Source organism: Melozone crissalis, unplaced genomic scaffold (assembly GCF_028551555.1).
Source record: "Melozone crissalis strain CALT ecotype California unplaced genomic scaffold, PUWL_Pcris_2 ptg000114l_1, whole genome shotgun sequence".
NCBI lineage: Eukaryota > Metazoa > Chordata > Aves > Passeriformes > Passerellidae > Melozone > Melozone crissalis.
The window spans coordinates 116,919-137,776 of NW_026535891.1; the positions used below are offsets into that span (position 1 = coordinate 116,919).

Consider the following 20,858-nt stretch of genomic DNA (forward strand, 5'->3'; position numbering starts at 1 on the left):
TGAGGTGCCGGTGCCATTCCCGGGATAACCGGTGTCACCATGGGCTCCTGGGCTGACCCGGGCAGTCCCAGACCGTGTGTCAGTCCCTGCCCCAAAAAGTCCCTGTGTCAGTCCCTGACCGAGGGGTCCCTGTCCCGAGGGGTCCCGGTCCTTGTCCCGGTCCCTGTTCCGAGGGGTCTCTGTCCCTGTCCCGAGGGTTCCCGATCCCTGTGCCGGTTCCTCTCCCAGTCCCGGTCCCTGTGCCGATGGGTCCCTGTGCTGGTCCCTGTCCCAAGGAGTTCCTGTGCCGGTCCCGGTCCCAGTCCCGTTCCCGAGGGGTTTCCGCCGTTCCCGTTCCCGCCCGGTGCCGCGGGACCGGCGGGCAGCAGCGCCCCCTGGCGGCGCCGCCGCTCCTCTGCCGCGTCCCGCCGAGCCCGGTGGGGCGGGGGGAGCCGAACGGGGCCGGGGGGACGTGAACGGGACAGGAGGGACCTGAGCGGGACAGGGGGACCTGAACGGGGCAGGGGGGACTCGGACAGGCAGGGGGGACCCGAACGGACCGGGGCGACCTGAACGGGACTCGAGGGACCTGAACGGGCCGGGGGGACTGAGTGGGGCAGGGGGACCTGAACGGGCAGGGGGGACCCGAACGGGACAGGAGGGACCTGAACGGGACAGGAGGAACCTGAACGGGGCAGGGGGGACCCGAACTGGGTCGAGGGGAACCGAGCGGGCCAGAGGGATCTGAACGGGGCAGGGGGGACCTGAACGGGCAGGGGGGACTTGAACGGGGCAGGGGGGACCCGAACGGACCGGGGCGACCTGAACGGGACTCGAGGGACCTGAATGGGACAGGGGGACTCGAACGGGCCGGGGTGACCTGAGCAGGGCATGGGGGGACTCGAACGGGCCGGGGGAACCTGAATGGGACAGGGGGGTCCCAAACGGACCGAGGGGACCCAAACGGGCCGGGGGACTGAACGGCGCAGGGGGGACCGGACCACCGATGGTGACAGCCCCCAGGATGTGCCACCCCCTGCCAGCAGTGCCATCCCTGCCACCCCCAAACCCTTCCCCTTGTTTTTTCCCCTGTTATGAATTACAGTCCATTCCCCACTCAACTCCCGCTGTTTAATTTCTGTTTTCAATCCCAGCTCCCAGGGTGCTTGGTTAATGTAGATTTTTTAAATTCAGTGCATCTTGGAGTTCCTCAGGAGGAAAAGTCACCCTGGAATGACAGACCTGCTACAGCAGCTCCCTGAGCCCAGAGGGGTGGGTGGGCAGAGGGTCAGAATAAAGTGAAACTCATGGGTTGAGATAAGAACTCTTTAATAATTGAAATAAAATTATATATAATAATAATAACAGTAGTAATAATTGCCATGAAAAGGACAGAAATGAGGACCAAGAAGCACAAATTATGCTCTTGGACCTGAAATCTGGATTATTTGTCCTTGGTCCCAGCTAGAGCAGGAATTGTTTTGTCTCCCTGCTCTGTGAACAGAGCTCACCATCCACTGATATGAAACCCAGACCCACACACTAAAACAACACAGAGCCTGAAAAACATAAAAACTAAACCCTGAGGTATCAGTGGGATAAATTCAGCCTGTCCCAGCTGGAACCAGGACAGCTCTTCCCAGTGCTGAGCACCTGTGCAGTGCCCCAGCTTTGAGGAAGGGAGGGATATATGAAATAATCAATGATATACAAAAATATGGTATAATGATGAATATATAATACTCATTATTAATATAATTAATATATCAAAATATAGTATAGTAATGAATATTATATATTCATTAATTTGGTGGTACTATTATTATTATTATTATCATTATCATTATCATCATCATTATTATCATTATTATTATTTTGGTATTATTATTATACATAGTGTAGAGTACATATATTATCTATTGTATACTGTATATGTTATACATTATATACTATATATTATATAGTATGCATTATATACTATATATCATTGTATATTATATACTATTTTTAATACCAAAATAATGAATATGTAATATTCATTACTATACCATATTTTGAAGGAAAACAGCAGAAATCTGGTTTTTTGCATCCTGGATTTTATCTTCTAGATATTTTCAGGATAAGCACATTCTCCTCTTGCACTACCATGTGCGTTTTTGCTTATCTGGGGTTTTATACTGATCAGAGTTTTTAATATCTCAGCATTTTCATCATTGCAAAACCAGGTTTTTCTATGACATTTTCATGACTCCCACGGCCTTTGCTTTCAGGGAGTAATTGGGATTCTCTGAAAGTTGAAATTTTAGGAAAATAAAGCAGTTTACTGTAAGAAAAAGGGAAACAAATAGATCTTTACTTGTGTTCTTAGCAGAACTGCCATTCCCAGCCCTGTCCCTTCACCCTGCCGCAGTTGTGGGATTCCTGCATCTTTCTAAAATTGGTTTTAACTCAAGGAATGGTAATTGTGCTGCCTGGTGACATCACCCAAGGATTCAGCAAGTACCAGCAAGCCCTGGGAGCAGAGTGAAATGTGTTCTGCACTAAAATCCAGTGCTGCTCTGTGTGTAGATAATCATCATCATCATCATCCTCACAGGTTCAGGCCCCAGGGCTGTAACAGATTTGCCCTGATGGACTGGGGCAGGAATATTTGTGGGTTTTGTTGTGACAGAGTCTTGAAAAGGAAAAGCAACACAGCAAGGGAGAAATGGAAAGAATTTTAAAATTTTAGGGATTTTCTTTTTGGCTTTTCACCTTTGTGCAGTTCCTGGTGAGCAGTTCTGCCCAAGGAGGGGAAGGAAATGCTTTTCCAGAGTGAAAAACCACAATCAGCAGCACAAAGCCAGTCAGGGTTCCACCTCCTTCCCAGTGCCTGAATGGTGGGACAGTGGCTGAGAGCTGGATCAGTCACCCAGAGAGTTTGGGAGAGCTGGGATTGCTCATCCAGAGTTTGGGAGAGCTGGGATTGCTCATCCAGAGTTTGGGAGAGCTGGGATTGCTCACCCAGAGATTTTGGGAGAGCTGGGATTGCTCATCCAGAGTTTGGGAGAGCTGGGATTGCTCACCCAGAGAGTTTGGGAGAGCTGGGATTGCTCATCCAGAGTTTGGGAGAGCTGGGATTGCTCATCCAGAGATTTTGGGAGAGCTGGGATTGCTCACCCAGAGAGTTTGGGAGAGCTGGGATTGCTCATCCAGAGAGTTTGGGAGAGCTGGGATTGCTCACCCAGAGAGTTTGGGAGAGCTGGGATTGCTCATCCGGAAAGTTTGGGAGAGCTGGGATTGCTCATCCAGAGATTTTGGGAGAGCTGGGATTGCTCATCCAGAGAGTTTGGGAGAGCTGGGATTGCTCATCCAGAGTTTGGGAGAGCTGGGATTGCTCACCCAGAGAGTTTGGGAGAGCTGGGATTGCTCATCCAGAGTTTGGGAGAGCTGGGATTGCTCATCCAGAGTTTGGGAGAGCTGGGGTTGCTCATCCAGAGTTTGGGAGAGCTGGGATTGCTCACCCAGAGAGTTTGGGAGAGCTGGGATTGCTCATCCAGAGTTTGGGAGAGCTGGGGTTGCTCATCCAGAGTTTGGGAGAGCTGGGGTTGCTCATCCAAAGGATCTGGAAGAGCTGGGATTGTCAAGCCTGGAGCAGAGGATGCACAAAGGGAGCTCTTCCCAGTGTGTCCATGTTCCACTTGGGAGGGAGTGAAGAAAAAGGAGTGAAAATGTTCCTGCTGGTGCCCAGTATGAGGAGCCCACTGGAGTTCAGGGAATTCTGTTTGTGCAGAAGAAAACAGTGGTCACAGTGAGGGTGGGGGAATTGCAGATCAGGGAATCTGTGTCACTGGAGATGTGGAAAACACAACAGAACGTGGTGGCCCTGAGCAAGCTGACCCTGTTTAGAGCAGGGTGCTTGGTCTTGGTAATCTGCAGAGGTCTTCTCCAAACTCTTCTGAAAATCAAGGAGTTTGGATTCAGTTGAGAATAGGAATATGTGGGGGGTTTTTCTTTTCTTTTCTTTTCTTTTCTTTTCTTTTCTTTTCTTTTCTTTTCTTTTCTTTTCTTTTCTTTTCTTTTCTTTTCCTCTTTTTCCTTTTCCCCTTTCCTTTTTCCTTTCCTTTCCTTTCCTTTCCTTTCCTTTCCTTTCCTTTCCTTTCCTTTCCTTTCCTTTCCTTTCCTTTCCTTCCCTTCCCTTCCCTTCCCTTCCCCTTCCCCTTCCCCTTCCCCTTCCCCTTTCCCCTTTCTCCTTTCTCCTTTCCCCTTTCTCCTTTCTCCTTTCTCCTTTTTTTGCCTTTCTTTCCCTTTCTTTCCTTTCCTTTCCTCACTCACAACCTCATTCTGGTTGTTAATATTCCACGTCATTACTCGTGCCTTGTTTACCTCTGCACTTTCCTGTGTGCAATCCCTGCTTCGTGTTTCCTTTCCCTCCTCCCCCTGCATTCTGGGAGCTCACAGGTGTTCAGAGTAACCTGAATTTAAACCTTTACCCTGAAATGATGTTGTTTTTGTGCCTTTCCCTGCTCTGCCTTGCAGGCACTTTGCCCAGCCAGGAGAAGCCCTCGCAGAGGCAGTCGGAGAGCACAAACTGCAGCCCCTCCAGGAAGAGATCCATGTCAGAGAGCACTTCTTCTCCAGGCAAGTGCTGCCCAGGGACCTGGGCTTTGGGGCACCTGGGTGCTCAGAGCTGTGCTGAGACCCAGCATGGCTGGAGAACTTCAGCTCATGGAGATATTGAGGTTTTCCATTGGTATATTGGGACAGCATGGCTGGAGAACTTCACTCATGGTGAGCCTGAGTTTTCCCACTGATATTTTGGGACAGCATGGCTGGAGAACTTCAGCTCATGGAGATATTGAGGTTTTCCACTAATATTTTTGGGACATCATGGCTGTGAGAACTGCAGCTCATGGTGATCCTGAGTTTTCCCACTGATATTTTGGGACAGCATGGCTGGAGATCTTCAGCTCATGGAGATCCTGAGTTTTGGGACATCATGACTGGAGAACATCACTCATGGTGATCCTGAGTTTTTCCTCTGATATTTTGGGACATCATGGCTGTGAAAACTTCAGCTCATGGAGATATTGAGGTTTTCCTCTGATATCTTGGTACAGCTTGGCTGGAGAACTTCAGCTCATGGTGATCCTGAGGTTTTCCTCTGCATTTTGGGACAGCATGGCTGGAGAGCTTCAGCTCATGGGGATCCTGAGTTTTCCCAATGATATTTTGGGACATCATGGCTGGAGAACTTCAGCTCATGGAGATCCTGAGTTTTTCCTCTGATGTTTTGGGACATCATGGCTGGAGAACTTCACTCATGGTGATCCTGAGTTTTTCCTTGGATATTTTGGGACATCATGGCTGTGAAAACTTCAGCTCATTGAGGTTTTCCTCTGGTATCTTGGGACAGCGTGGCTGGAGAACTTCAGCTCATGGAGATCCTGAGTTTTCCTACTGATATTTTGGGACACCATGGCTGTGAGAACTTCAGCTCATGGAGATCCTGAGTTTTTTGGGACATCATGGCTGGAGAACTTCAGCTCATGGAGATATTGAGGTTTTCCACTAATATTTTTGAACATCATGGCTGTGAGAACTGCAGCTCATGGTGATCCTGAGTTTTTCTTCTGATATTCTGCAACATCATGGCTGGACAACTTCAGCTCATGGTGATCCTGAATTTTTTTCTGTGATATTTTGGGACATCATGGCTGGAGAACTTCAGCTCACAGTGATCCTGAGGTTTTGGCAGGGGGTGGAACAAGATGGTCTTGAAGGTTCCTTCCAACCCAAACCATTCTGTGATTCTGTAAAAATGCACTGAGCTCCCCTGGGAGCTCACATGTGAGAATTCTGGGTGGAACAAGATGGTTTTTAAGGTTCCTTCCAAAGCAAACCATTCTGTGATTCTGTAAAAATGGGAAGTGAGCACCTGGCACTTCAAATGGGAGAATCCTGGGTGGAACAAGATGGACTTTAAGGTCTGTTCCAACCCAGAATATTCTGGATTCTGCAAAAACGGGATGTGAGCTCCCCTGGGACCTCACATGTGAGAATCCTGGGTGGAACAAGATGGTTTTTAAGGTTCCTTACAATCCAAACCATTCTGGATTCTGTAAAAATGGGATGTGATCCCCCTGGGAGTGGACAGAAGAAAATCCAGCAGGTTGACCCATTTTGTAAGAAGCTCATTTGCAGAAACACTCTCATTACCAGAATTCAGACATTTCTCAGACTCCCAAACTGACTGCAAATATGTAATAAATCCCTGAGATTGGTACTTAGGACAAAGTTATGGTTTCCATCTAGGAAGGATGTGCCAAAAGTGCCATTTCCTCCCTGCTTTGAACAGATGTTTGCAGCAGATGCTCCATCCAGCCTGTGCTGCAGAAATCCTTTGCAGTGGGAATGAAATCTTCTTTTTCCTCTGTCTCAATCCCTTTTTTGCCCTTGCAAGGGGCAGCTGCAGTTGCTGTGACTGGGAACGGGAAGTGTTAAAGTGAGCAGAGCTTTGCGCAGGAGCACTGCAATCGCATCAATCACAAATTTATCAACTTCAAAGCCGCCGAGGTGCTGGTGCAGCTGAGCAGATCAGTCATTTTTGTGTTTTCTCTGCGTGTGGAATGTGTGAGGGTTCCAGGGGGTTGGTCAGGGAGGAGCTGCAGCTGTCCCAGCCCTCTGGAGCAGTTCCAGCAGCATTTCCAGGGGATGTGGAGCTGCCTGAGGCTCCCTGAGCAGGTGAGGAGCCCCAGCTCCATCTAAAGGCCAGGAGAAAACAAAGGGTAAATTATCTTTATTATTTCATCTGAATATACCCACTTAAAAAGCCTGCAAGAGCAGTGAAAATATTTGTTTCAGTACTTCCAACCTATAAAAAAAAAGAAAGATGAGTTTAAAAATAGATGTTACTCCATTTTTTATCAGGATGGAGTTTTTATGTGCACAGAGGGTTTTGTATTTTTAATATTGAATAGAAAGAAACTTGAGGACCGTGTGAACCCTCATTGCTTTTTGCTGTTAGAAATGAGGGATTGTGTGGGAATAAAGAGAAAATAATTGTATGTTAGAAGGGGTGATAGAAAATGTGACTGACTTGTGACACTGGATCCCTGTCCATATTCCAGAATCTCTTCAGGGAATGTTCTGGGCAGTCCCAGGACACAAATGCTGTCAGGTGATGCAGTTGTTGTGTTTTAGCTCCATGGTTTTGGTCCCATCCCCACTCTAATCCCTTCTTGGGCCACCTGAAAACAGAGGCCAGACAGAATTAGGAGAATAAAAAGTCGGTATATTTGTTGAAGGGTTTTCAGGTACATTTTGGGCACATGAATCCTGCTAAAAATAGATGATGGGTCACAGGTTTTCACACTTTTATAAGTTTGGGCCATTTCCATATTGGGGGTTAATGTTCCACTTGCAGCTTCAGGTAATGAAATAATTTACCCCAAATTTACTCCCCACTCACTTTTGTGTACATTTCTTGAGGCTTGAGGCAGTGAGGTGTCCTTGACTGCCAGGCCTGGAGAGGAATTGTTGTGTCTGCCCAACATGGGAAAACTGTAGCTAGCATTGTATATGGAGTTTAGAGTTATACACTAAGAATATTATTATTATTATTATTATTATTATTATTATTATTATTATTATTATTATTATTTGTATATAATACATAGTATAGAGTACATATATTATCTATTGTATACTGTATATGTTATACATTATACATTATATACTATATATTACATATTATGCATTATATACTATATATTATTATATATTATATACTATACATTATATACTATATATTATATATTATATATTATATGTTATATGTTATATGTTATATATCATATATTATATATCATATATCATATATCATGTATCATATGTATCGTATTAGATATATATTAGATATATTTTAGATATCTATTATTTTATATATTATTTATTATTATATTATATTATGTGGTGTCTTGTTATATATTTTAATATCATATATATTATATAGATTATATATTACAGATATGTATTTAAATACATATTTATATATAATGTATTTTGTATTATATAGATTATAGATATTATTATAGCTATCATTCTAGATATTATTATAGATATTATTGTATATATTATCATAGATTATATTATTATTGCTATTATTATTATTTAGGTTAATATATATTATATATTATTATATATAGTATATATAATAATATATATTGTTGGATATAATATATAATATATATTATATATATAATATTATATATAAAAAATATATAATATTATTATATTAGGATTACTGTATTGCTAGAGTTACACACCCAAGAATTGCAGCTTTACAACCACACGAAAACCACAACAATCAAACCCTGATTGACCAGCTGCAGGCCTGTGTGTGTTTCAGGGGTGGCAGTGCCAGCCCGGGCTGCCCGCCTGGCCCCGGCGGCCGAGGACTCGGTGGACGCGCTGCTGCAGCGCATGGCGCAGCAGGACGGGCCCCCCCCGCTGGACAAGGGCCTGGAGGGGGTCCTGGGCAGCCCCCCCTCGGCCAGCCCTGCCCGCAGCCACTCCCGGGAGCGAGCCCTGGGCAAGCAGGACGGGCTGGGCAGCGCCGGCGCGCCCGGCGCCGAGGGCATCTCCCTGCTGCAGGAGCGCCTGCCCGGCTCCTACTCGCCGCGGCACCTCAAGAGGAGCGTGGTGGAGGCCATGCAGAGGCAAGCGAGGAAAATGTGCAATTACAACAAAATCCTGGCCACAAAAAAAAATCTGGACCACGTCAACAAAATCCTGAAAGCCAAAAAGCTGCAGAGGCAGTCGAGGACGGGGAACAACTTCGTGAAGCGGCGGCCGGGGCGGCCGCGCAAGTACCCAATGCAGGCCGTGGTGTCCATGCAGGCCCTGCAGGCCGCCAGGATGGTCAGCCAGGAGCTGCAGGACAGGCAGCCCAGCAGCAGCCCCCTGCACCTGGGGCCGGACACCATCACGGACGTCATCGAGGCCGTGGTGCAGAGCGTCAGCCTCGACCCCGAGCACCGCAAGGGCTGGAAGAGGAAGCGGTGGCTGCCCGAGGAGCAGGCCAGGAAGAGGCACAAGTCTCTGCCTGAGGATGAGCAGGAGAGCAATAAGAGGTGATTCCCTTGCAGTTTTGTGCCTCAGTTGGGGTTAGAATGGTTCAGTCATTGAGGGGATCTTCTGTTTCATTTTGTGAAGTGCAGCGTTCGCGTTTTCTGGAAAAATCCCCTTGCCCAGGATTTTCCTCCTAGGAAGCTGAGAAGCCTCAGAGATAAAGGAAAACAATAATTATCTGATTTGCTTCTCCTGTGTTTTGCTGCTCTGGAATGTGTTTGGAGATTGTTTATCCAACAGGTGGTTGTTTCATTGGTTTCATGTGAATTGTTTTGACTCAAAGGCCAATCAGTGCCAAGCTGTGTCAGGACTCTGGAAGGAGCCACAAGTTTTCATTATTATCTTTTTCCATTATTATCTTTGCAGAAAGGTAAATATCCTTTCTGTATTCTTTAGTTTAGTTTAGTATTCTTTAATATAATACAATATCCTAAAATAATAAATTAGCCTTCTGAAAACTTGGAATCAGATTCATCATTTCTTCCTTCCATCATCTGGGGGAAATGGAAATACAATAATGAAGGAGTTCACTGTAGAGGGAACCAACTGTGGTCTATTCAGAGTTACTATTTGTGGCAGCAGGCCCCCAGCCAGGTAATAATTAGCATTGACACTGTGATGCAGAAGGCTGAACTATTATTTTATTCTTCTATACTATATTATAGTATATTTTAAAGAAACTTCTAATTTCTTCTGATACAGCTTTGATCTAATTTGCTAAGTAACCCAAACACTATTACTAATCTAATCCAGAAACTTCTCTTTGGTAAAGGAATCTCTTTGGCAAACAAATCTCCATAACACATTCTACATGTGTCTGGCAACAGGTGTGGCAAGTGATGATCAGAATTGTTGTAATTCTTTCTCTGAGCTTTCTCACAGCTTCCCCAGGAAAATGCCTGGGAAGGTCTGTGAGAGCTGCCACAAGCAGCATGTGAGCCCTGAGTGTGTTCAGGTCCTTCCTCAGGTACTGAAAACCCCCAGAAATGAGAATTTGAGGTGGTCTGAAAGGGTTGGTTCTGTACTTGTGTTGGTGAAGGATATATTTAGGGAGTTGGTAGCTGCTGAGGTGCCACAGATTGTTCCTTTATCCTGTGTGGAATGAGGATCCCTGAGGAGTTGTGTGTGCCATGGGATCTGCTCATGTGGGTCACAAACACTCCCAGGAGCACAGGATGTGAAATGAGATCAAGTGATGTACAGCTGATAAAGATTAAAGCTACAGCAGCAAGGAGGAGTTAAGGGGGGGCTAAAGGCACACCCCAAAAATCTCTTTATCTCATCATCTCACGCTCATCCCCAAATCCATCAAGAAACAAACTGTCAGGAGCTCTGCTCTCCAGAAATGGGAGCTGTGAGGGTGCTGGTTCAGGAATTGCTCTGTGGCTCTCCTGAAGGCTCAGGGCAGGGTTACCAGAGTGCAGAGCAGAGAGCAGGAGCTGCCTTCTGAGTTACTCAGCTGAGGCTCCAAGGATAAACATTAACAGTACAAACAACATTCTTTTTGTAATAATAATGTCACAAAAAGAATCATACTTTTCTTATGATTATACTTAACCCTCACTTGATCATGATCATTGAGTTGCATTTTTTTAAGCAGTTGAGTCACCCAGAAATCCAGAAACATGAACTTTTTCTGCTGACCAGATTTGAGAGAGGATTAATGAAATACTGTGAGATGATCTTAATGGGAAGGTGATTTTTTAATCTCTGCTTTTTCTTCCAGTTTCTCTGAGACAGCAGCTGAACCTCCCAGTCCCCATGAGGCCCTTGGGAAAGCACCTGAAGCTGAAACCCCTGAGCAGCCTTTGCCTCCTCTGACCCAGCGTGAGAAGAAAGCCCCTCGACCCCCAAAGAAGAAATACCAGAAGGCTGGGCTCTACTCTGATGTCTACAAAACCACAGAGTAAGTGAAACAGAGCAAAACTGCTCTCTGATCATCCAGGGAAAACTGTCTTTTTCACCTAGAGCCATAAAGAGCTGCCACTCGTGAGTAGATGAATTAAAACAATCAATTTAATTGAAGCCTGTGGAGAATGATGTGATGGTAATTGTGAGAACCTGACCCAGTGAGGATGTAAAATGTAACCCCAGTCAGAAAGCAGCCTCAAGCAGTCTGGAAGTGTTTCTGGTTATCAGTTTTGATGAAGATAAGAGATTTATTCAGGAGTGTGAGTGGTCCTGGCAGTGCAGGTGCTGGGAGGGCTGGATGTGTGCAGTTCTGAGCAGGATTTGAGCACAGTGTGCAGAGAAGGGGTCAGCAGGTTCCTGTTGTCATTGGCTGAGTGGTGACAAGTGCTCATCTTCTGTGTGAAAGAATTTCAGCTATGCACCCACTTCATTTCACAGCTCACTGAAGTTCATCTCTGTTTTCTCTGAGATGTTTAGGGTAGAAAAATCCAGCATTTCTTTATTTTTCCCACTGCTTGGTTTGCAGCCTGGTGTCCACTAGAATGTGAACACCTCCCTCTGTGCCTTCCCTTCCCTTCCCTTCCCTTCCCTTCCCTTCCCTTCCCTTCCCTTCCCTTTGTAGTCACACATTTTCTAAAGCCATGTGAACAAATCAGTTGAAGCCAGGAATTTGTGCTTCTGTTCCAATGTCATCTGACAGATTGAAAAGAGAGAAAATTTGGCACCTTCTCACAATGTCACAGAGCACTTTAAAATGTTTCAGAGACCACTGGGAAGCTGCCAGTGCAGTTTATCAGCTGCTCCTGCTGTGATCTCTGTCTGTAGTAAGAGAAGGAACCAGTGAAAGGGTCAAGACTCAGGAAGAAACAAAGATCTCAGTGTGAGCAAAGTGAGGCCACTTGAGTTTTATCTCTTTTAAAGAGATGTGCTCAAACTTTGCCACTTGGATGTTCTGGCACTGCTGCGCACAGTTCAAACCTCACAGTTTTATCTGTTGTCACAGAGGAGGAGCCGAGAGAGTCTTCTCCTTTTCTTCAATGTAAATATTTGGAACTTTGAGTGTTCCTAAGTTGGAAAGGACCCACAAAGATCATGGAGTGCACAGCCCCAACAGCCCCACCCTGCTGCCTGAGCTGCGTCCAAACCCTCCTGGGGCTGTGCCCATTCCCTGGGCAGTGCCAGCACCCTCTGGGGGATGAACCTTTCCCTGATAATCCATCCTCAACCTCCCTGGCCATTCCCTGGGGCGCTGTCGCTGTCACACAGAGCAGAGGTTGGAGCTGCTCCTCCTCTCTCTTCAGGGGAAGTCACAGATCACTCACAGAGGGTTGGTGTGTCTTCTCTCTGCCTGTTGCTCCACATGCTGAGTTCTTCCCTGCTCTGACTCTGGGTTTGGGCTGAGCTGCCACAGCTGCTCTGGGCCTCCCCACCCTCTCAGGGAAGAATTTCTTCCTAAGTACTTCCAGTTGTTGATATCTGTATCACAAAATTTGTTTTCAGCTTACATTTTGCCTTCACTGCTTAAACAATGATATCACATTTTTTTTATTGAGCCATCTTTATGTTACTTGTCCAGTTCTTAAAATAAATCCCTTAAAAAACTTCAGTAGGCTTCAATTTCATTTAATCTTTGGTCTGTTTAACATTTAGAAGTCTCCTTTGAATGTTGCAGGAGTGCAGTTCTAAATATAACCACATCAGATTCTATTTTCCGAGGTTTGTTGCTGGCCAGGAGGAGATGTTTATAAACACCAGATTGCAGAGCTGGCACCTGCCTGACCCCTACAACCATTCTAATTCCATTTTATTCCTTCAAAGGGATGTCTCATTGCTTTTTTAAGTCTGATTTCTGTTCTTTTTTCTGCCTTTTCTGATGAACAGCCTCCTGAAGGGCAGCAGATGAATGTTTGCTCTTAGGAGAGCAGGGCTGTGCATGTGTCACGGGTCCAGTTCCTCAGCAAAACCACCAGATACAAATCTGCTGCTCCTCTTTTATTTGTGTACCTTTAGTTATTACTTTTAGATCACATTTTAGGTCAGTGGTGTCCCATTGGGTGTTGCCTTAGGAGAAAAACCCCAAACTGTGGGAGGGCTGGGGTCAGTGTTTGACAGGAGAGCATTTCTTTGGTTATTTCTGTTACTCCTCCCTTGCCTGATGCTCCAGCCATCTGTGCCTTACCCAAAGCAGAAAATGCATTTTTGCAAGTGGCACATGATCCCCCTGGTGACGTTTTGGTTCTGTCCTTGTCCTCCACAGCCCCAAGAGCCGCCTGATCCAGCTGAAGAAGGAGAAGCTGGAATACACCCCAGGGGAGCACGAGCACGGGCTCTTCCCAGCCCCTATCCACGTTGGTGGGTACCTCAGCTGTATTTTCAGTGTTGGGACATAAATGTGGCACTGGGGGGGCTGCACAGCTTCTGCTTTTCTCTGGTTTTTATCCCTTGCCGGGTCACTCAAGGCTTTTGGCACATGAATTTTGCCAGCTCATCACCCCTGTGTTCGAGTTTATCTTGAGAGGCTTTTTTTTAGCTTAAAACATTGCTCTGGATTTTTTTGGGGTGTCAGAAAATACCATTCTGGTTGAAAACTTGCTTTGATAGCTTTGTCAGAAAATACCATTTTAGTTGAAAACTTGTTTTAAGTGTAATAGTCCTTGGATGAAATGCAGAGCAATATTCTCCACCTCAAAGTCAGTTATGACCATTTAAATCCCAAAAGCTGGAATGATAAATTCCCCCATGTCCCCATGCACTTCATGGTGTCTGTCTTTACACAGGGATAAAAGGGTGGAAGAATTAAAAGCTTTGCTGTTATCTTTGGTTTCATTTCATCCCCATGTTTAGGTCTTGGGTAGGGAAAAAATTGAGATTTAGGATTTTACAGGATCATGGAATGGTTTGAGTGGGAAGGGACCTTACAGATCATCTTATTCCACCCTGTTCCGTGGAATTCCAGAGCCCAGGTTGCTCCAAGCCCTGTGCCTGTCCCATAACCCAGGTCTGTCCCAGGCCCTCAGAGGGGATGGAGCTCAGGATGCCTCTCCTGGGGCAGGGGGGAGAGGCAGAGCTCCACTGTTCGCAGCTCAGGTTAAACCTGGTAGGATTGAGTAATTCCCTGATTCTCGGGTAATTGTTTCAGCTTTTCAAGTGCTGTGATTGTGTTGCTGCAAGTCCTGTCAGGCCCAGCAGGTTTGTGGAATTCAGGAATTTTGTCCCATCAAACACGAGCTGTCACTGCTTTGTCTGCTGTACCTGCACAGCAAGGTAGAGCAGCTGGGCAGATGTGTGTGAACCAGGAGCCACAGAACAGGTTTCAGAGCTGAAGGTGACAATTGGAATCCTTCAAGATGTGCCCTTGCTCAGCTCCTTTTTGAGTGGGTTCACGTAAAACCAGGTTCAGAAGGTTCCCAACCCACATTGTTGCAGCTCCAGGGGTTCCTGGGGATGGCTGAACCCCAGAGCAGTGAGCAGGGCTGGGGTCCTGCCCTGGGGACACTCAGGGAGGGCTGGGGGGACCTGCCCTGTGCTGAGGGCACGGTGCCAGGGCACCTGAAAGAGCCTTTTGTTTGGGCTGCTGAGGTCATGGAAGTGAAAGCAAATTCCCAGCAGATTTAGCTCTTTCCTGGAACCTGCTAGGGATGAATAAGGCATTGAAAATGGAAAGTAATTTAGGGGTAAATTGTAAGGAAAACATTACCATTTGTATTTTCCAGTGGTGAGGGTGTGCATGTGAATTCATATGAACCCACAGAGCATTGCTGGAGGAATATGAAGGCATTTGTGAACAGTTTAAAAAGCTGGGGGGAAAAACAATCAGCTTGGGCCTGACACCTCATCCTAAGCACTCTGCTCCCTGTGGTTTTGTGACACAGGATTGCAGCAAAATGATCAGAGAATGTTGAATCTTGGCTGGAGCTAAGCAGTGTCAGCCCTGGGGACTGGTGTGAATGATGTAATGGGTCTGTGTCCTTTAGGGGTGACAGGGAATGAAAGGATGGAGCCAAAATCTGCAGTGAAAGCAGGAACTCCTGTCTAAAACGAGTTCCAGTTATTGCTGAAAATACAGATCCCCTTGAAGCCTTGCCAAAAAATCTGGGAATGCATTTGCCAAGTCTGAATTCATTCTTAAATCTCTTCTGGTAAAGGTCACGGGAACAGGCTGGGAGACTCTTTTCAAAGCTGATTTGATTTCTTTGAGTACAATATTGTGATTTACCAGCCTGCATGGGCAGTGCGGGGCTTGTCCTGGGTGTTAAAGTGTTGGGCTGTGCACAGGAGAACTCAGGAGAAATGTCAGCTTGGTGGTCAGTCCTGTCAGGTGCTCTGGTCAGTTCTGTCAGGTGTTGTGGTCAGTCCTGATAAGTGTTGGGGTCAGCTGTGCCATGGGTCATGGTCAGTCCTGTCAGGTTCTGTGGTCAGTTCTGATCAGTCCTGATAAGTGTTGGGGTCAGTTGTTTCAGGTGCTGTGGTCAATCCTGTCTGGTGTTGTGGTCATTTCTGTCCAGGGTTGGCTGTGGTACTTTCACAGGACTGTGGTCAGTCCTGTCAGATGCTGTGGTCAGTGCTGTGGTCACTTGTTTCAGGTGTGGTCAGTGCTGTCCAGGGTTGTGGTCAGTTCTGTCTGGGGTTGGCTGTCTTACCCTCACAGGGTTGTGGTCAGTGCTGTAGTCAGTTGCTTCAGGAGTGGTCAGTTCTGCCCAGGGTTGTGGTCAGTCCTGTCAGATACTGTGGTCAGTGCTGTGGTCAATTGTTTCAGGTGTGGTCAGTGCTGTGGTCAGTTCTGTCTGGGGCTGTGGTCAGTGCTGTCCAGGGTTGGCTGTGATACTCTCACAAGGTTGTGGGCAGTTCTGTCAGGTGCTGTGGCCACTTGTTTCAGGTGTGGTCAGTGCTGTGGTCAGTGCTGTGGCCACTTGTTTCAGGTGCTGTGGTCAGTTGTTTCAGGTGTGGTCAGTCCTGTCAGGTGCTGGGGTCAGTGCTGTCCAGGGTTGTAGTCAGTTCTGTTTGGGCTTGGCTGTGGTACTCTCACAAGGTTGTGGTCAGTTCTGTCAGGTGCTGTGGTCAGTGCTGTGGTCACTTGTTTCAGGTGCTGTGGTCAGTTGTTTCAGGTGTGGTCAGTTCTGTGAGGTGTTGTGGTCAGTGCTGTGAGGTGTGGTCAGTGCTGTCCAGGGCTGTGGTCAGTTCTGTGAGGTGTTGTGGTCAGTGCTTTCCAGGGCTGTGGTCAGTTCTGTGAGGTGTTGTGGTCAGTGCTGTGAGGTGTGGTCAGTGCTGTCCAGGGCTGTGGTCAGTTCTGTGAGGTGTTGTGGTCACTGCTGTCCAGAGCTGTGGTCAGTTCTGTGAGGTGTTGTGGTCAGTTCTGTGAGGTGTTGTGGTCAGTGCTGTGAGGTGTTGTGGTCAGTTCTGTGAGGTGTTGTGGTCAGTGCTGTCCAGAGCTGTGGTCAGTGCTGTGAGGTGTTGTGGTCAGTGCTGTGAGGTGTTGTGGTCAGTGCTGTCCAGGGCTGTGGTCAGTTCTGTGAGGTGTTGTGGTCAGTGCTGTCCAGGATTGCCCGTGGCAGGATCTGACCCAGCTCCTTCCATCCCTCCCTGCCCGTGGAGGCCCCTCCTGACCAGTTCCCCATTCTGTGTCCTGAGGGGGTTCCCTGTGCCTGCCCTGACATCCAGAACATTCTCTGAGCCCTCTGCCCCTCTCCTTTGTGCCTGCAGCCCTGCCCAGGTGCGTGGCAGCAGCTCCCTGCCCTCAGGACGTGTGCTGTGCCCCTCACAAACCTTTCTGTGCTTTCAGGGAAGTACCTCAGACAAAAGAGAATCGACTTCCAGCTGCCTTACGACATCCTCTGGCAGTGGAAACACAACCAGGTAGGAGATAAGAGCTCAGATAAGAGCTCGCTGGGCTTGCCAGGAGTGGGATCAGAAGGAAACAGCAGCACTCAGGGAGATTCTGTTCACACATCCCAGCTGCGTGAGGGGAGAAGGGATTTGCATTTGTGTTTCACGGTGAAAATCCCCATTATTCCAGCTCCTGCAAAATAGCAACCCTGGGAGTTGGTGCTCTGACAAAAGTTATTAATTTGGCTGCAGACTTTTATTTTGGCAGTGCTGCTGTGTGTGGGGAGCTGGTTTCAGACACGCCTCGGGAGAATTGGGATGTACTGCCAGCAGCACTGAGAAATTTGAGGCCTTATTTTTCTTGGATCAATCCCAGCAGAGTGGAATTTATTTTTCACTTGCAAGCTGAAATTTTCATACTGAGGGAAGGAGAGAAGCTGTTTAACAGTCTCGTTCTTTTTTAAAGAGCTTTAAATATGTGCAGGATTAAAAATAGGATTTTTTTTTTTTTTTTTATTGCCTGGGACGTTTCCACCAAGTGATTTACCACAGGATTTAAGGGAGAATCTTCCCTCAGCTCTGTGGTGGGAAAGTGCTCTCAGATAAATCCAACACCCCTGGAATCTGATCCTCAACTCAGGGGCATTTCAGCCTAGGACACTTTCTTGCCATGTATTTACAATTGCCTGTCTCATCTGTTCAGTATTTTGTAAGTAATAAATACATGGAATTTGTTTCCCTGACATTTTCCAGCTCTCCCTGGAATATTGGAGGCCCTTGCAGAGGAATTTCTCTGTGCAGGGGTGTGGAGATGTCTGGGTTGTCCCTGTGGGCCACAAGGGTCACTGAGGGAAGGCTCTTAGTGCAGGAAATGTGTGTGAAACAGAGAATAGTTGGAAATTATTCCTCAAAGCTTGTTTGACAGGCTGGAATATATCTGAAATTATGAGTTGTGATGTAAATTTTCCTTTCCCTTCCCATCATCTCCATCTGCAGAGAAGATGAATCTGCATTTCTCATGGCTCCCCCTGTACTCACAGTTTTTAGAGAATCCCAGAATCCTTTAGATTGCAAAAAAACCCTTAAGATCATCGAGTCACTTTGATAAATCAGCACCTTGATTTTTTGTTTTCACTTTTTTAAGCATTGGCACATGGTGATTGCACCAAAGATGGTTTCTCCAAAGTAGAGGTATAAATAATATAATAAATTATTTATTTATAAATAAATATAAATAAATAAACAGGGCTCTTGTTCTAAGCCCTGTTCAGAGGAGCCTGTCCTCAGGACAGCTGTTTGCCTCATTGCTCTGGGCAGACAGAATAAATAATGTGGTGAACAAACTGCTCCACTGTCTCAGCAAGCCCAAATTCCCAAATTCCACTTATTCAGGTCCTTTTTGTGACCTATTTGTTAATGCAGTCTGAGCCTAGGGAAGAGAACACAGATTTTTAGTAATGATTACAGAACAGTTGCCTATGTACAGAGCATAATTTCCCTGATCCTTTTGAATAACAGATGCACTTATGCAATGTATTAAAATTGTCTTTCTCTTCCTTTCAGTTGTATAAAAAGCCAGATGTCCCACTTTATAAAAAAATCCGTTCCAGTAAGTAAAATCTTATTACTAAAATGTGATAACTGTGGAATTTTCATGTGATACCTTCCTTTCTGTCCTGCTCTTTGTACTACCAAAGACTCTTCCACCTGCTTTTTTTTTAAACTTTACTGATTGGAATGAAAATACTGTAGATAAACAGTCCTATTTTTTCACCTGAAAAGAATTCTTTTCCCTATTTAGGTTTGTTTTTTTCTTTTTTTTATTTATTTTTTTCCCCTCCAGATGTCTATGTGGATGTCAAACCTCTCTCTGGCTACGAGGCCACCACCTGCAATTGTAAGAAACCAGAGGATGACAGTGGGAAGGGCTGTGTGGAGGATTGTCTGAACAGGTTAGAAATGGATTATTTCTAAATATAATTTAGAGGGAAATTCTCAGTTGGAGCCCCCTGGGCTGTGTCCCCACCCTGGGCTGTGCCCAATGCTCTGGGGGGCTCAGAGTGCTCACCTGCCCTGGGTAAGGCCAAGGGGCAGTGCCAGGTCTGGTCCCTTGCCAGGGGCACAACCTGCAGGAGCTGCACCTGCACCAGGTGAGGCCCCAGCTCTGGAAGATCCCATTAAAATCTCAGTTTTGCCCTTTGAATAACAGTGAGAGCTGGGCAGGGAGTCACTTGTGAATTGCACCTTGAAAACAAGAAATATTTTAGTTCTTGAATAACATTTATTTATTTATTTATTTATTTATTATTGATTCATATATACATAATATATATAATACTGATTTTTTAGATTGATTTCATATTGATTTATTATTGACTTCTACATCAATATAGATTATTATATAAAAATTTTGTATATATTTGTAGTTATATTTATATAAAATGTATACTATTGTTATATATAATTGTAGCTATATAGTTATATATTCTTTATTTCTAATTTTTTAATATTTATATAAAATATGTATTTAGAATTATATAGAATTATGTTTTATATATTTATAAATTATTTTATATTTATATATAAATATCTATTTTGGTATAAATTATTTTATATTATATAGTTTATATAAATATGTATTTACAATTATATATATTATATATTTATATATTTTATATATAAAAGTATTTCATTTATTATTTATGTGATTTCTGTATTTATATCTTGATTTCATATATTGATTTATGATTTTATATATTATTTTCTTTTGTATCTAATAATATATACCACATTCTTATATTTATAATATAAATATAATTAGTTCATTATAGTAATTTTATTATGTTTATTTTCATTATGATAATTGTTGTTATATGCAATATAATATAATGCAATAGAATATAATAGAATAGAATAGAAATTTAATAAAATATAAATTTAATATAATATACATTTAATAGAATATAATATACATTTAATATAATATACATTTAATATAATATACACATTTAATATAATATATACATTTAATATCATATAATATGATATAATGTAATATAAAATAATGTAATGTAATATAATGTAATATAATGCAATATAATGCAATAGAATATAATGCAATAGAATAGAATAGAAATTTAATATAATATACATTTAATATAATATACATGTAATATACATGTAATATACATTTAATATACATTTAATATAATATAAATTTAATATAATGTAATATACATTTCATATATATTTACAGTATATTAATATAATAATACATAATAAGATATTTTAACTATTATCTTTATTCTCTTATTCTTATCTTTCCATTTATGATTTTACTTTATTTCCATGACAGATCCCAAAGTCCTGTTCCCCCCCTTGACCGTGTGCTGTGTGTTGCAGGATGATCTTTGCAGAGTGCTCCCCCAACACGTGTCCCTGCGGGGAGCAGTGCTGCAACCAGCGCATCCAGCGGCACGAGTGGGTGCAGTGCCTGGAGAGGTTCCGGGCTGAGGAGAAGGGCTGGGGCATCCGCACCAAGGAGCCCCTCAAGGCAGGACAGTTCATCATCGAGTACCTGGGAGAGGTTGTCAGCGAGCAGGAGTTCAGGTAGGGATATTTATTTGCTGCTTCAGCATGGAAGGTTGCTAAAAGCATGCATGGCTTTTAGGGACATTGAGAGTTAAACTCTGTGTAAATCCAGTGTAGAGATCCTTGCAATGAGTAACTTTTAACATTGGTACAAATTTTATGGCATTTAGTAGCAATTATAAATTCTACTCTAAGTCATGCATGTGTTGATTACATTTCTAATTCTAATCAATTCTAATTCTAAATTCTAATTGGTCACTCGGGCTGGAAAAAAGGGGAGGATGAGGGAGAAAGGAAGGTTTAGAATGCTGGGGGTTTTGGTTAACCAATTTTTTCCCAGTCCAGTATTGAGGGGTGATTGATTAGTGTTTGAAATGGATCATCTGCCCTATAAATGCAAAATGCGTTTAGCATGGAAGGCTCACAAATCACCTTTAAGGACA

At 44.5% G+C, this 20,858-nt stretch overlaps 1 protein-coding gene across 3 annotated transcripts in view; it reads left to right on the plus strand.

The window, feature by feature from the left end:
* ASH1L (ASH1 like histone lysine methyltransferase) overlaps window positions 1–20,858 on the plus strand; it is a 75,174-nt gene that overhangs the window by 31,548 nt on the left and 22,768 nt on the right. For all 3 annotated transcript variants that reach the window (XM_054292769.1, XM_054292770.1, XM_054292771.1), the window contains exons 4-11: window positions 4,498–4,599; window positions 8,369–9,092; window positions 10,817–10,996; window positions 13,259–13,353; window positions 16,781–16,854; window positions 18,388–18,433; window positions 18,668–18,776; window positions 20,227–20,433. In XM_054292769.1, coding sequence (XP_054148744.1) covers window positions 4,498–4,599; window positions 8,369–9,092; window positions 10,817–10,996; window positions 13,259–13,353; window positions 16,781–16,854; window positions 18,388–18,433; window positions 18,668–18,776; window positions 20,227–20,433 — 1,537 coding nt within the window. The remainder of the gene's footprint in view (window positions 1–4,497; window positions 4,600–8,368; window positions 9,093–10,816; window positions 10,997–13,258; window positions 13,354–16,780; window positions 16,855–18,387; window positions 18,434–18,667; window positions 18,777–20,226; window positions 20,434–20,858) is intronic.